At 39.4% G+C, this 16,906-nt stretch overlaps 1 protein-coding gene across 1 annotated transcript in view; it reads left to right on the top strand.

The window, feature by feature from the left end:
• iqgap2 (IQ motif containing GTPase activating protein 2) overlaps positions 1-16,906 on the top strand; it is a 351,441-nt gene that overhangs the window by 151,991 nt on the left and 182,544 nt on the right. Inside the window, exons 3-4 of the mRNA XM_043702704.1 lie at positions 368-524; positions 7,298-7,375. Of these exons, the coding sequence (XP_043558639.1) occupies positions 368-524; positions 7,298-7,375 (235 nt within the window). The remainder of the gene's footprint in view (positions 1-367; positions 525-7,297; positions 7,376-16,906) is intronic.

Here is a 16,906-nt window from a genome sequence, read left to right as displayed (position 1 = left end):
TCGTTTGTTATTCAGCTATTGACACTTTACTTACACCATCTAACATCCTTGGTCACCTGCAGAGACTTATTATTTGATACTCTATTCGCATCATTTGTATGATGTTTTGATTTCTCTGCCTATTAACTCCATGTTCTGTGTGCTTCCCTCTCACTTCACCCGATGAAGGGGTTACGTTTCAAAAGCTTGTGATTCCAAATAAACCTGTTGGATTATAACCTGATGTCATGTGATTTCTGACTTTTATATAGTCAAGTTATTTAGGAAGATTAATGTATGAATGTTCATGAAATCTAAATGAAATATTTGAAAGAAGTTTTATTAGATTTTCAAGTTTCTCAATCAATTGTAATTTCATTCTTTTCAGATGGATGGAAACATGTTTGCATGAAGAATTGCCCCCTACCACAGAGCTTGAAGAAGGGTTGAGAAATGGTGTTTATCTTCTCAAACTTGCAAAGTTCTTCGCTCCTAAATTGGTCTCTGACAGAAAGATCTATGACATCGAACAAACAAGATTCAAGGTACTTGAATAGTTTGTCATTATATGTCAAAAAGATATCACCGTACATCTGAGCAACTGTTATTTTATGATGGTTCTCAAATTGAAGTATGTTCAGGGAGACTGAGGCACAGAACTAGTGTTATGTGTAGACAATGTTGGCACTTCATCCATGATGCCATGGTTAGGAGTAAGGAAGAAAGTAGTGGCTGGTAGTGTACTGTGCTTTTAGTCTCCTCTGTACATTTTAGTGCGCTCTCTGCACTCATGTTCTTTTGGAGTCTTTGTTTGTGCCTGGCCTCCCTGAGCTTCTGCTCTCACAGAGCCATAGAGTCGTACAGCACGGAAACAGACCCTTTGGTCCAACTCATCCATGCCGATCAAGCTTCCCCAACTAAACTAGTCCCATTTAAGGCACGGCTCCATTAACGTTGTCAACCTTTCAATGCCTCAGCAAAAGACCGTTCTTTGGAAAGTTTTTGACAAATTGTTTAGCCAATCATTTTTGTTGTACATGTTTCGTAGCTGTTAACATTGTCTGAAATCTGTTTCTCTCTTCCCTTTTTATTTTACTTCTCAACCAGCCATCCTTTTTCAAAATGAAAACTAAGTGCTTTGAAACCATTTGTTGTGGACATTCAGTGACGTAGTTGAGGTTATTTCCAGACAGAAATTAAATTTGATAAAGTCTTGGTATATTTTGCTTACGTAGTACATTTAACTCTGCCCTTCAGGTCTCCATTACAATTGCAAATGTATTTTAATGCAAGCATCTTGAATTCTGTTTTTCTTTCAAATTCTGAAGTGTAATCAAGCACTTTGTACTCACTGCACCAAGTGAACCTGTTGCTTATCCTGCAAATTTCTGCCAGGTCCTTGCTCAATGATGCATTAGTAATGCTTGATTTACAGCCTTAAACGTGCGTAATTCAAGTTTAGATGCTGCTTGTTAGTTATTTTTTCTTCCTCCCATTCATATATTAAGCTGCAAAATGAATTGTTATCAACATGAAATTTGTGAAGGGTCACAGAAGGAAATACCAATGCCAAGTGATGTGATGATCAGCTGTTTCAGTTCACTTTGTTGCTTTTGCAAGGAAAGAATGCCTTGCCCTGCATGTTTTGAAAAAAACAGTACCCATTTAAGATCCGGTGTCACTTTGAATTAAACCTCCATTACTAACTGGCTTATGATCATGCTAAGCGGTTTTCCAGTTCAATGAGTAACCTTTTCCAAAGTACAGTTTTTTCGAGGCTTCAGACAGTTACTTCTTGAGGGTAATTTTGACAAAAGAAGTTAACATTTGAAACAATGGTTGGTGTGGCTTTCTCAATTTAACAGGCTTACGAAGAAAACATTGGTTATCCTCCATTTGTTGAACTGATTTGAGTTGATTGGTGGTTGTGGGTTGGTGGTTACTGCTTAAGATTGCAGACTTGTATATAAATGGACATTGATGTCCTCATGTGAACATTGCAATGCTGCAGAAATGTCCTGGAACTGAGATGATTTATTTCCAACAATCACAGCCAGCTTCCTCTGTGCCAAGTATGACTAATCAGCAGTGGAGTTTCTTCGATTCCCATTGAGTCCAATTTTGTGAGGACACCTCTGCCACACCCTGTCAAGTCCTGCTTGATGTCAAGGGCAGTCACTCTTACCTCCCCTCCGGAATTCAGCTCTTTTGTCCATGTTTGAACTAAAACTGTAATGAGGTCAGGAGTTGAGAGCACATGTCAGAACCCAAGCTGAGCATCTAGGAGCCGCTTGTTTTTGAGTAGTTGTCGACAACCCCTCCTATCATTTTACAGATGAATGAGGATAGACTAATGGGGCAAGAATAGGCCAGGAGAGTTTTGATCTTTGTTTCATGGGCAGAACATACTTGGGGTATTTTCCTTGTTTGGTAAATGCTAATGTTCTAACTGTGCTGGAGATGCTTGGCTAGAGGTGTGGCTAATTCCAATGCACAATCTTCAGTACTATTGCTGCAACGTTGTAATGGCATATAACCATTGCAGTATTGAGCCCTTCAACTATTTCTTGATATTGCATGGAATAAATTAAATAGAATGAAGGTGAGATGAAACCTGTAATGATGGGACCTCAAGAGGCTGAAATGAATCATTCATGTGGGACTTGAATAGTTTACAGTCTGCTACTTCCTGTAGGTTATGAATGTCAATAGTTTTTTAAAAAGTGGCCCTAGGGCTATCCTTGTGCAACTCCACTATTTGCAACTTCCAGCCTGAAGAAGACCCATTAATCCTGACTCTGCCTTGTGTGTGTGTGTTCACCAATACTCAATCCATGCTCATACATTACACTCAGTATTGTGAGCTCCTACCTTGTGCAATAGTCTTTTATGTGTTGCCTTATCAATAGTCTTCTGAAAGTCCCAATACATTATCTCTGCTGCTTCCCCTTTATCAACTTTGCTTGCTAAATCCTCTCGGAACTCTGGAAAATTTGTAAAATGACATTTCTGTTTCACAAAATGTGATTTCTCTTTTTAATTATGTTCAGCTTTTCGAAATGTCCCATTTCTTCCTTAATAATAGATTTAAGCATTTTCCCAATGACACGTGTTAGGCTAACTGGCCTAGAGTTTCCTATTTTTTGTCTTCCTTCCTCCCTTGCACATGGATGTCGTGTTTGCAATTTTCTAATTTGCTGAAACCCTTCGGAATCTATTGATTTCTGGAATACTTCGACCAGTGCCTCTACACTCTTTAAAATCTTTGGATGTAGGTCATCATAAATAGTCTGCCTTTAATCCCAGTAGTTGGTCAGAATCTCTGCTTCTCATGATAGGACTGATTGAAGATTTTTCTTCCCATTTGCAACATGCTTGTCTGTTATCTTTGGGATGTTTCTTGTGTTCTCCATCATTAAGACTGATGTAAAGTATTAGTTTAAGTTATCTGCCAATTCCCTGTTCTTGGTTATCAGTTCTCAGTTGCACCCACCAAACATTTAGCTACTGTGTTTGTTTTTATGTACCTGTAGAAGCTTATGTTTATCTCTTAATTAACTTTCATAATCAGTTCTCAAACTCTTATTGAGATTTTTAGTCATCCACTGCTGGTTCCAAAAAAGACGCCTATTCCTCTTGCTGCTGTTATATTTTGCTACTTTGAATGCTTTAGTGGATGTTCTCCTTGACCACTTTTGTTAATTGCAGATTTATCCTTCTCCTTGAGACAAGAATATATCTTTGCTGAGCATTATGAAATATTTGCTTTAGTGCCTGCCACTGTCCAACCACAGACTTTCTCCTTCATCTATTTTCCCAGCCAGCTTTAGCCAACTCTTTCTTCACATTTCTTTCATTGCCCTGATTTAAGTTAAGGACACTAGTTTGAGACCCGAGTTGTTTTCCCTCAAACTGAATTTGAAATTCGACTATGTTGTGATCACTACCCCCGAGAGGATCTTGAATTATGAAATTTCTTTCTTAATTACAAATTGCGAGATTTGAATATAGCCTGTTCCCAGGTAGGTCCTGCAATATAATGCTCTAACGATGAATCCTTGATGCACTTCAGAAATTTATTTTCGGTGTCACCTTTGCCCCATCTGATTTGTCCTGTTTTCAATTAGATTGAAATATTATGGTGGCACTTGAGTGACTTAGGCTGAAGGACTCCAGACATAGTCTGACCAGCACCTTGTACAGTTGCAGTAAGACTTCACAACTTTTATATTCCAACCCCCCCCCCCCCCACTTTGGAATAAAGGCCAACATTCCATTCACCTTCCTGATTACCCGCTGCATCTGTGTTCGAGCTTTTTGTGTTTCGTGCACAAGTACACCCAACTCTCTGTGGTGCAGTTTTCTGCGATTTTTCTGTATTAAAATAATACTTTTTTTTTGGTTCTCCAATGCTTGCTATTTCCTTATTCACATCTACCATAATCCCAATGTCTGATTTTTGAAGTCTCTGCCATAGCCTTAACAATAAAATTAAGGCAACATTATATTGACAGCCAATTAATAAACAGCTGCATAATTCAGTCATTCTTGTTTTCAGTTTTATGTGAAATAAGGCAGAGCAGAAATTTTCCAAGTTCCTGTCATGCGAGGACTCATGGTTCTGCAGTCCAAACTGAGCTAAAGAAATCTTTCATAAAAGTCAGAAACTGCAATGAAAAGGAGATGTTCCTGAATCTGCACTATGTACTTAGATTCCAATATTGAGGCCAGAAAGCCAATCTGACAGAACTGAACAACCCTTACCTACCTCGAAGTGAAATAAAACTGAGTGCTTAGTAAGGCAACAGTGCTGTTAATCACAGTTAACGGTCAGATTCCAAAAACAGTAGCTGCATTTTTAAGCATGTCTGAGGTGTTAGCTCAACCTCTACCAAGGACCCCACCACTAGGGATATATTTCCCTTCCCTCCCCTCCCCTATCAGCGTTCCGAAAAGACCACTCCCTCCGTGACTCCCTCGTCAGGTCCACACCCCCCACCAACCCAACCTCCACTCCCGGCACCTTCCCCTGCAACCGCAAGAAATGCAAAACTTGCGCCCACACCTCCCCCCTTACTTCCCTCCAAGGCCCCAAGGGACACTTCCATATCCGCCACAAATTCACCTGCAACTCCACACACATCATCTATTAGATCCGCTGCACCCGATGTGGCCTCCTCTATATTGGGGAGACAGGCCGCCTACTTGCGGAACGTTTCAGAGAACACCTCTGGGACACCCGGACCAACCAACCCAACCACCCAGTGGCTCAACACTTCAACTCCCCCTCCCACTCCACCAAGGACATACATTAGCCTGCTGGACACACTTTCCTCATTCCTGAAGAAGGGCTCATGCCCGAAACGTCGATTCTCCTCCTTGGATGCTGCCTGACCTGCTGCGCTTTTCCAGCAACACATTTTCAGCTCTACCAAGGCACCACTTGAAGAGACTGTTTAAATCAGAGTGCAATGGCTCGCTGAAGCAAAATTTGCATCTCCCCTCAAACAGGAGCGTAGCAAGTGGAACTTTGTAAAGAATATTACTTATTTACTATTACAAGTGATAGAGGTTCTTGGCATACAACAATATAGAATTCTGGCCCATCTTCAATCATCTCCAATTTCTTTGTTGTCTAAATGATTTTGTGAATTTAATTAATGTTTTGAGTTTTCCTGATGTTTTCCTGTACATACCTTGATTGGATGCTGTCTGTCGACAGTGTTGCATTGTTTTTTTTTGTTTCAGGCTTCATTAAAGATCTGTTTTCTGAGTTATAGTTCGTATTGTGTTAGCTGTCCCCTTGCACGTGAGTGGAAGAAAAAGTGCAAAACATGAGATCTAATTTAAAAGTTTGCAAGGAATATTAATCGCATACTTTTGAGCACTTTCATTTGTGATGACTCTTTGCAGGTTTTATAAATGTTAGCAACAGGATATCCACATTCCCTAGCAGCAATGATACAAAACAAATTAATTGAGCCAAGCACTTAGGACTTTGAAATTGAAAAATCTATTGGATCAAAGTATTGAAAATGGAGCAAGTATATGTTTGAACTAACCACATATTGGTTTATATGCATTGTGACATTTGTTATATATGCTAGACTTTTCTCCTTCTGTTTCAGGACTGTGAAATATCAAGTTTCCTTTCAAAACTATTACCAAGCACAACGACCTTGCACACAAATTCCATGACTCCCATACTGTTAAAATTATGGGAAACCCTACTGTAGTGCCATAAAAATCCCAGAAGCATTACACCCACCAACAGCCATCCAATGCTATCTGGGTCTTGGCACAGCTCACTGCTGAAACCACTCAACTCTTCTCATTTACTAGCCAAGCTGGGCAAATGTTGCCTATATCTTGCTGTGCATCCTGAGGGGAGAAAATGAATGTACATCTAAAAGTAGGGAATCAAGGCCACTGAGTAGCAGAATAAATGGTTGATATTCGCAAATTCTAGTCATTCTAGATCAATGGCTTTGGTTAAGGTGTTGTCTGTTGTTTTGTATAAGACCAAATACTACTGTTGTGAAACAGCAAGGCTTTGCATTCTCATTAAACAGTGCCATAGGATTTTGAATAATAGTGAAAAAAAATGCAATAAAAGTAGGCAGATAATGTTCACAAAGAATCATAGCTGATCAAGTAAAACTTATTATAGTCACAAGACCATACATTAAGTTCGCACATTTCGTCATGCACATTTTGTCTTGTTGATTGCATTTAACCACCAGTAAATCCAGGTCTTCAGCAGTTTCTCCCAGCATTTGTGTAAATTTGCTCCTTTTTATTTTGAAGGCATTTTCTAACCTGCTTTTGTTTCAAATTGGTAAATCATCTTAAAGATTTTTAATTGAATTAATTCAGGCCAGAGAGCTCACATAGCCACCATACAAAAATATTACTTTTTCACAATTTAGAAGAGGCATTGCAAATGATTTCATTCCTGATGCACAATGAGCTACATATTGCTTTTTCTGCTTGAACTGACCTGTTCTTTGTTGTTTAATATATTTCCAGTGTAATGTTGTTCTGATAATGTTTGATGATGATGATCACATGATTGCACATGGCAAGTTATTTTGCTGAAATAGTGAAAATGGGAACTTTAGTGCATTCGATTCTTTCTGAAGGCTGATACAGGAAAGCTGAAGCCTTTGAAGCATGCTGGACTCAGGGCTCATAAAGTACATACATTCATGAATATTATTAAACATGAAAAGAATTACCGAGGATGTATTTGGAGTTCAAATGCTCAAATAATAACTGTATTAATAAAATAATTTTTTGTTTCCTCTTTGTATCAAAGCGTTCTGGACTACATTTTCGACACACAGACAATACAGTGCAATGGCTCAGAGCAATGGAGTCAGTTGGATTACCCAAGGTAATTTGGCTTCGTGCAAGTCTTCATTTTGAACTCTCTCATATACTTTTTTCCCATGTGTAGACATCCTTTACATGTCAATTAACTTCTGTTCTTATCCTTTTCAGCACACATCTTTTATTAAGTATTGAAGTGTTGATCAAATCAAAGTATTGATAGCGATAGAATTTGAGGATATTTTTGGTACAATGGGACATAACCTTTTCATGAAGGTGTATCTTAAAGTTCTTAATATACTTAAAGTCACGACTCACCATGATGGGATGTGATGATTCCATCTGAAAGCAGTGGGAGTTGAGGTTAGACGTAACGTACTTTGCCTCTGAGCTAACTCTTATCTGCTTAAAGTCTTCAAAATAAAGATTGTTACTTTTTTCACCAATCCTTGTACATGATTGATACATTTATGTTGAAAAGAAGAAGAATAAACTGAGTATTTGGAACAAAGCTATTTTCCTCTGGCGTGTGGTGCTGCAAAAGCACAGCCGGTCAGGCAGAATGAAGAGCTTATGCTCGAAATGTCGATTCTCCTGCTCCTTGAATGTTGCCTGACTGGCTGTGCTTTTCCAGCACTACACATTTTGACTCTGATCTCCAGCATCTGCAGTCCTCACTTTCTCCCTATTTCTTCTGCTGGCTAAGTTCAGTATGAAGTAACTTTTTAAAATTAGAGCTAGGGTGTTCAGCATGGTATTAGGAGGCATTTCTTCAAACCAAGCATGATCTGGAGCTCTGGGGAAAAAAGGTGCAGTTATATTAAATGATACTTTTAACAACTGAAGTAAATTTGTGTTGGCTCGGTATATTAGAAGGTGCCGGACTAATCTAGGAAACCAAGCTACTTAGTTTCCATTGTTATTGTCAGCTTTTCCCATTATAACTGCATAATTCATATCGACAATGGAAACTGATTATGTAAAGTGTCAGTTAGAAATGCTATTGGTGCTTTTGTTCCCAGTCCACAGGGCTATGAGATGCAGGAGTAGAAGCAGACCAATCAGTCTATCGAATTTGCTCTGTCATTCAATGAGACCACGGCTGATCTGATAACCCTCGCACCACTTTCCTACCTTTCCCCATAATCCTTGATTCCTTTACTGATTAAAAATTTGACTGTCTCACAGCCTTCTGTAGCAAAGGAGCCGACAGAGTCACTAAATCTGAGAGAGGAAATTCTTCCTTCTTTCTTTAACTCTTCCTTTAGTTTGTTCTCTCGTGTGCAATCCCTTAATCTCTGATTATGCCATCTGGTCCCAGGTGCTCCCAAAAAGGAGCCCAGTCAAATGCTTTAAGAACTTTACATGACTTAGTCAGGTCACAGAGCACAGAAACAGACCCTTCAGCCCAACTTGCCCATGCCAGCCAGGTTTCCTAAACTGAATTTGCCCCATTTGTTTGGCCCATAATCCCTCTTATTAATGTACCTGTCCACATGCCTTTTAAATATTATTGCTGCTTGTTCCATATATGCAACACTCCTTGGGTCCCTTTTTAAATCTTTCCCCTCTCACCATAAACCTATGCACTCTAGTTTTGAGCTCCCCTACCTTGGGCAAAGGCCCTTGGCAATTTACCCTGTCCATGCTCCTCATGATTTTATAAAGTAACCTTTCAGCCTCTGATGCTCCAAAGAAAAAAACGTCCTAGCCTATCCAGCCTCTCCTTAAAACTCCAACATTAAATTACAACTTCCAGGATGCGGACAAGAAAGATTTCTTAGCAGCATTAGAAACAAGACTGAAAGACCACCAACTCACAGAAGAAACTCAGCAAACCATCGGACAGACAATTGCACCAACATTAATCGGGGAAAAGGAAAGAAACACTTAATACACTAGGAAGGAAAGCACTAGATAAAAACATTGTTATCCTATCAGCAGACAAAGGATGCTTGACATTCATTTTAAATCAGAGACTACATTGAGAAAGTGAACGCACTACTTGCAGACAACAACACTTAGCAACAAGTGGCAAGAGACCCGACCCCACAACTAGAGAACCGAATCACAGCCCTACTCAAAATAACTTCAGAAATTTGGAGAAATAAATAAGACCGACTTCCTAAAAACAAAACCAGACGAATCCAACACACCACGCTTCTACAAATTACCCAAATTTCACAAACCAGGAGCCCCCCCCCCCTCAGACCCATAGTCTCGCTACCTGGAAACACCAACTTACAGATTGGCCAAGGAGCGACACTAAAGACTAAAACACTCAGTAGAAGACTCTCACCACTCCATCCGCTCCACCCAAGAATTCCTAAAGACCATCAAAGACCCTAATATAGAAGAGGATGGAATAATGGTCTTCTTTAACATAACAGCCCTGTTCACATCCGTCAACATCAACCTGGCCAAGGAAACACTGACTGCACTATTAGAAGACCCAAAGACACATACACCAAACACCACTAACTTCATCAGCAAGGACAACATCGTCAACCTAGTGGACCTATGCCTTACCACCCACTTCACCTTCAACAACAAAATCTACAGACAAACCAACAGAACACCCATTGGGTCTCCGATATCAGGGTTCTTAGCAGAGGCAGTAATGCAGAGACTCAAACAAACCGCTTTGCTAACCGTCCAACCCAAACTTTAGGTCCACTGTGTGGATGACACCTTTGTCATCACTAAACAAAATAAATCAGAGGAAACCTTCAAGACCATCAATAATACCCTTACTGGCATAAAATTCACCTAAAGAGGAGGAAAACAACAACAAACTACCATTCCTAGATGTCACAATAGAGTGAACAGCCAATGAGGGACTTCAAATCAGGGTATAAAGAAAACAACACACACTGACCAGATACTGAACGACAGAAGCAATCATCCCAAAACCCACAAACCAAGCTGCATCAGAACATTATTTCAATGAGCTACGATGCACTGCAGCACAGATGAGCTACAAAGAGCAGAAGTAAATCACTTATACAGCGTATTCAAAAAGAACGGGTACCCGATGAACACGTCTGCCGATTTCTCAGTGACAAAACATGTCCAGAAACCCTAGCCACTCTCCCTCTTCAGCCATCTCTGAAATGACTGCCAGAATACTCAGACCTCTTGGCATCATGGTTGCCCACAAACCCACCACCACACTAAAACAGCAGCTAATGAACTTGAAAAACTCTATACAGACAACAAGCAGAACAAATGTCATTTACAAAATACCATATAAGGACTGTAACAAACACTATATTGGACAAACAGGCAGAAAACTAGCCACCAGGATACATCAACATCAACTCACCACAAAAAGATATGACCCATTCTCACTAGTATCTTTACATACAGATGAAGAAGGACACCACTTCTACTGGGACAATATACCCATCCTAGGATAAGCCAAACAGACATACACGAGAATTCCTAGAAGCATGGCATTCCAACTGGAACTCTATCAACAAACACATTGACTTGTATCCCATTTACCACCCCCCTGAGAAAAAGAACAGGAAACGACATCAACAACCCAAGGAAACCTAAACATAAATAAAAAGCAGGTCATAGCACCAGTGCTTCATCCAGAGGCTCACTGATGTTACCTAATATGGTGATGAAACGTCTGAAAACGAACCTTCTAGCTTAGCAAGCAAACCTACATCCTCAAACCTTCCAGTCTCTGTAACATCATTGTGAATTGTTTTTGCACCCTTTCCAGTTTAATAAGGTCCTTCCTATAGCAGAGTGAGCAGAATTGTTCGCAGTACTCCAAACATGGCCTCAGCAGTGTCGTACAGCAGTATTATCTCAACCCCTATGCTCAGTGCTCTGACCAATGAAGGCAACTTCACCAAAAGCCACCTTAATCACCCTCTCTCCCTGTGACGCTATTTTCAAGGAACTATGTATTTGCACGCTGAGGTCACTCTGTTTGACAACATTCCCCAGAGCCCTACCATTAACTCTGTAATTCTTGCCCTGATTTGTCTTACCAAATTGTAACATTTCTCATTTATCTGAATTAAATCTCTCTTGCATCTTATTCTTCTAAAATGCAATGGGGCAGGTCTTGCTCAACCTCTCCTCATAAAACAATCTCTTCATATGTAGTATCAGCCTAGTGAACCTTCTCTGGACTGCCTCCATTGCCGTTATATCTTCTCTTCAGAAAAAGGGTCCCAAATTATTCACAATATTCCAGCTCTGATCTGACTCGTGCCTTTCACGTTTTCAGTAAAGCCTCCCAATGTTTATTCTGCATTCTCCTTGAAATAAAGGCCAGTGTTCCATTGCCTTCCCTTTTACTTGCTGAGCCTGGGTGCTAGCTCTTTCTGCAGTCTTCCTCTAATTGAAAAATCTTCCATTTCTCTATTCTGCCTGTCGATGAACATCGTCTCCCATTTTCCCATATTATATTCCACATTGACAAACATTTTTACCCACTTGCTTAACCTAATTATAATCCCCTGCAGACAGTCATTCACACTATTGGAATTCCCACCTGTTTTTGTGTCATCTGCAAACTTGGCTGTTGTAGATTCACTTTCCACATTCAAGTCATTCATGTATATTATAAGTAATCATGGGCCCAGCACTGATTCCTCAGCACTCCACTAGTCCCAGGTTGCCATCTGACCAGCTTCACACAGTATCTCAGTTGGAGTCCTCAGAGAAATACTGCAGCTCCATAGCTTGAAGGTAAGGCATATTGCCGTGCAATTTGACAACTTAAATCTTCACTTTTTCTTCTACTAAAGTAGAACTAAATGTCTGGACCCATCATACTAAATTGTCTATGCATGAAATGCTCAAATGGTTAATGTTTAACTTTTCCATACTCTTGTCTACCCACATATATTGCCACGAGATTTCTTGGAAGTAACCTACACACCCATAAAAGTTTTCATGCCATGTTTCTTCAATTAATTCTTCTCTTGCTTATGCAAAATGCTATCCCATACTTTCCCTGCAATGGAAGTCAAGCTTTGAAACTTTGCTTAATGGGCAAAGGAAAATGCATGTATAATTCCAGTATCCCAGGGTCCTCTAATATCATACAAAAACGGGAATGCAGCTAATTGCCCCAACAACTTTGCCTTAGCCTTGATGCTGTGATCATCATTGTGATAAACTGCCTCAACTCCCTCCCATATAGCAATGCCTACTAGAATACATACAATTTCAATCATTTATTTAAATATTCTACATGCAATGCAGCCAGATCTGAGACTTTTTGTTCTTTAATGCTTTCAGATTGTCCATTATCTCTTTGTTGGTTTCATCCAATTTTCTTAGCATCTCTTCACTTCGGTTGTTATATTGTCAACATTGACTAAACTGCCCAGTTCCTTTCCTTTTCCCCTTATCCCTTTCTTATAACTTGTCAGTAGTTAACGTACCAAGCCTTAGTTTTGATTCAAAATATCAGACATCCAATGTCATTGATTATAAGCTGAAGTCATGGTTGTGAACTTGCCTCCCAGGTTTCTGGCCATTCCTCATGACTGGTTACGTAGAAATGGACTAATCCAGATCAACTTAATTGCTAATAAAGCAGATGGCAATGGTTTGTAAACCTCAGGCTTCAAATCAATAACTGGCCTTCAATGTTTTTAAATTAAAAATGTTATTATTTTGATTCTAAAGGGAGGTATGATTCTTGAAGCATATGTTATAATAGGCAAGATACATTTTGTTTAAATGCACAAAGCTATGATAAATATTGATCAAAATCAATTAAAAACATTGTTATTTCATAACATTTTGAGTCCAAAGACTCTTCTGGGCATGAAACCTTTAACTCTGTTAATTCTGTTTTCATGGATACGGCCAGACACACCGAGTTTCTTCAGAAATTTCTGTTTTTGTTTGCTTCTGATTTGCAGCAACTGCAGTTTTGTTCTCTTTTACAGATTATTTAGTTTTGCCTCTTCTGGATAGATCAATTATAAACTTTGAAGAATGTAAAGTGAAAGTTTTCAGACCTTCTAGACAAATAAAAAAAATTATCTTAAACTTGCATTGTCAACATGGTCTGACTATCTGCATTTGACCAGAACAGGACAAAAAATTAGTTTCTGAAAAGAGATGCATTCTGGATGTCATCTTTTTAAACGTTTCTCAGCAATGCTAGGAAGGCCATTATTATATCTGTTATTTGATCCTCACTTATTTACAAAGAAAGACTTTAATATATAAATGTATAAAAGCTGTCACTTCTCAGGAATGTCTCATGATCTACAAAAGAACTTTTGTCAGATGAGCTTTTCTTTCTTTAATTAAAGAAAAGAATGTTCCCTGGTGTGGGGATCCAACAAAGTATATCACAATGCTACCAAAGTGGACTTTCTCAGCAATGATCCTGTGAAGAGCTTCCTCTTCAAAGATTGAATCAAATGCTGTAATTGCCAGTTGTACTCTATTCACAATGTTTCAGTGAAACTCAGTGCCCTGAATAAAAGTCATTATTAGTCTTAAAAGGGGATATTAGTTTTTCTTGGGAGGGGACAGGTGGTCAAGTTAGGAGGAGGATTGCGAATTGAATACTCTTCAAACTACAGTACTCTGCTACAAAACAACAGCACTTTATTTCAGGGATTAATATCTATGACCATAAATGAAGCTTTTTCTCTATGTAATATCACACGCCACCAGGTTATAGTCAACAGGTTTATTTGGAAGTACAGGTTTTTGGAGCTAGCTAGCTGACGAAGGAGCAGCGCTCTGAAAGCTTGTGCTTCCAAATAAACCTGTTAGACTATAACCTGGTGTTGTCATTTTTAACTTTGTCCAGCCCAGTCCAACACCAGCACCTTCACATCATCATTGTCATACCAACGTCACCACCAGTGACTGTAGATCTATCCTTCTGATTGGAGACCCTGAGATAATGGATCACCATTAGTTACCCCTGAAACTGTTAGTTGTCAGATCAAACTGTTAGCTGTCGGGTTTAAAAAAAATTTTGATTAGCATTTTGGTGAGAGAGGATTGCTTCAACTGTTCATACATCACTCCTTCTTCCTCCTCTCTTGTTCGCCAAAACTTTGTTATTTAAACTTCTTAAAACAAAACCTTTAATAACTTTAATTTTTGAAATTCAAGTTTGATAAAATCTATCATATGATTTTTGTATATAGATCAGGTATGACATACAATTTTAGAAAGTGTATTTAAGGGATTGTAATGGGTTTGGGGAAAAGGTTAACTTTTAGCAGGGAAAGGCATTGTCAATGGAAAATAATTCTGCCACTTGGTGAGAAATCTGGCAAAGGAAAGTAATGAGTTCATACTTCAGTAGAAAATGTTGGAAGATTTTTGTTGCATATGAGCTGGCTGTTTCCACTTAACTTCCAGCACACTCAACCCTTTTTTCAATCACTTCAGTTAATTTTGTTTATGGTGAAGCAGAGCTCAGCATTTATTGATTGTTAGCACAATATTCATAGTTCTTTAAGTTTCTATTGGAAAATTATACATATGTACTTTTATGTACACTTTTGATTGCATTTCTGTATCTTCTGTTCTTGTTTATCAATGTTGGCCTACGCAATACACACAGAATGAACTTGACATGGATACCATAGTTGATGCTGCATTCATTTTAAATTTTTAAGCTCTGTTGATTGACTATTTGATAAAGTTATACTTTTACAACTCTGCTTAAGGAACATTGTTAACTGATAATTTTGGTAAGGCAGTATTATGAAATGTTTTCCCTTTTCACCGGTTAGCTGCCAGTAGTGGGATGTTCAAATGTATAAATTGGAGTGCTGTCCATTAGCCCTTCCAATCAAGCACACCACAATTTTGCAAGTGTTGCCCATCTGTAGCCCAATTGGAGCCCTTAAGTGGGCAATGCCTTCATCCCTCTGCCTCTCTGATGCCAATTGAAGACCTCTCTCCACAATTTTGCCTCCCCATATTCCCCCTCTGCCTATCTCCTTCACTGCTACCACCGACTTCACTAGGGCCTGACAGTGAAATCCCACTTGTATCTGAGTATCCAAGTCCATTAAGCTACCTCTGAGCCCAACTGCAATACTGACTGTCTACTAGTGTCCATAAGGCACGCAAGGCTACTGGATTCTGATTGGCTAGAATGCAATTCTGAGGTCAGAGACTGCTGAAACTTCCACTTCTTAGTAATCAAAGAGCTATTAACCAAACTATTAAAGAAGGTGGGCTGCTTAACTGAAGGCTCACTCAAGAAATCTGCCCTGGGACGATGGAGCCTGTACTTGGCATGTAATCTAGCCCTATGTTTCTTGGATTATTATTACTGTACACAGGTCAAAAGGGATAGAGCTAACTTTGTGTTTGGCCATAATTTGAGCTGTGTGTACATTACAGCTGAGACTGCGACTATGTTGATTTCAGCTTCCATACTGCATTAATTAAACCAGGAATGGTTTATGCCATTGTTTGAATTTATTAAGCAGTACTTACTGTGGGTCATTCAATCAGGAACTGAGACAGTCAGAGGAAGCAATAAACTGTTAATGTGTGCTCTTGATGGTTTTGTATAACCGATCACTTTACCTTAAGGCCTGAGAGACAGAAACATAAATGTGAAGGTTGATAATGCAGGCTTCAGGCTTTTGCACATCATTTGTTAAGGAAATGCCCTGCATTTATCACTAATAGAATAATTTCCAGATTAAAAGCTCTGATGATGTGTAGTAATTGTATCCAAGGTGGAATTATTCTGTATTCTTGTTTCTGAAAATAATTCTGTTTTGGCCAACTGAAGTGTTCCAAGGTGGTCACATAATCAGCTCCTGTCCTGGAGGGGCTTGGAGAGAAAGAAAGATCATGGATATTGACAGCCCAGGGTTATGAGAGGCCTTGTTGGTGTGAGGTCAATGCAGGAGCTAGGTACCACCGGGCTGTACCTGCTGATCCAAGGCAGACACCAATTTGCTCCCATCACTGCAGGAAGTGAAGTTTGAAAGGCTTTGGCTCAGAATTTATGACTGAACCAGAAACACTGCAACATATCAGGGAGGGACAAAGCCTCCCTGATATGTTGCAGAAATCACAAAATCCATCAAGCTAGCATCCAAGTTCCATGTGTAATGGGGATGGCAAAAGGAGTACAGCCCTTTTTTTGTCAAAGGGAATGGAGTATAAAAATAGTAAAGCCTTGCTAAAACTACTCCGACTACAACTGGAATAATGTGAACAATTTTGGTCATCTTATCCAAGAAAAAAATTACTGGAATTGGAGGCAGTCCAAAGAAAGTTCATGAGGTTGATCCCAGATAGAGTCATAGAAATATACAGCATGGAAACAGACCCTTTGGTCCAACCCATCTATGCCGACCAGTTATCCCAACCCGATCTAGTCCCACCTGCCAGCACCCAGCCCATATCCCTCCAAACCCTTCCTATTCATATACCCATCCAAATGCCTTTTAAATGTTGCAATTGTACCAGCCTCCACCACTTCCTCTGGCAGCTCATTCCATACACGTACCACTCTCTGTGTGAAAAAGTTGCCCCTTAGGTCTCTTTTATATCTTTCCCCTCTCACCATAAACCTATGCCCTCTAGTTCTGGACTCCCTAACCCCAGG

The sequence above is a fragment of the Chiloscyllium plagiosum genome, chromosome 2 (genome assembly GCF_004010195.1).
Source record: "Chiloscyllium plagiosum isolate BGI_BamShark_2017 chromosome 2, ASM401019v2, whole genome shotgun sequence".
In the NCBI taxonomy this organism is placed as follows: domain Eukaryota; kingdom Metazoa; phylum Chordata; class Chondrichthyes; order Orectolobiformes; family Hemiscylliidae; genus Chiloscyllium; species Chiloscyllium plagiosum.
This window is presented reverse-complemented; position numbering and strand designations above follow the sequence as displayed.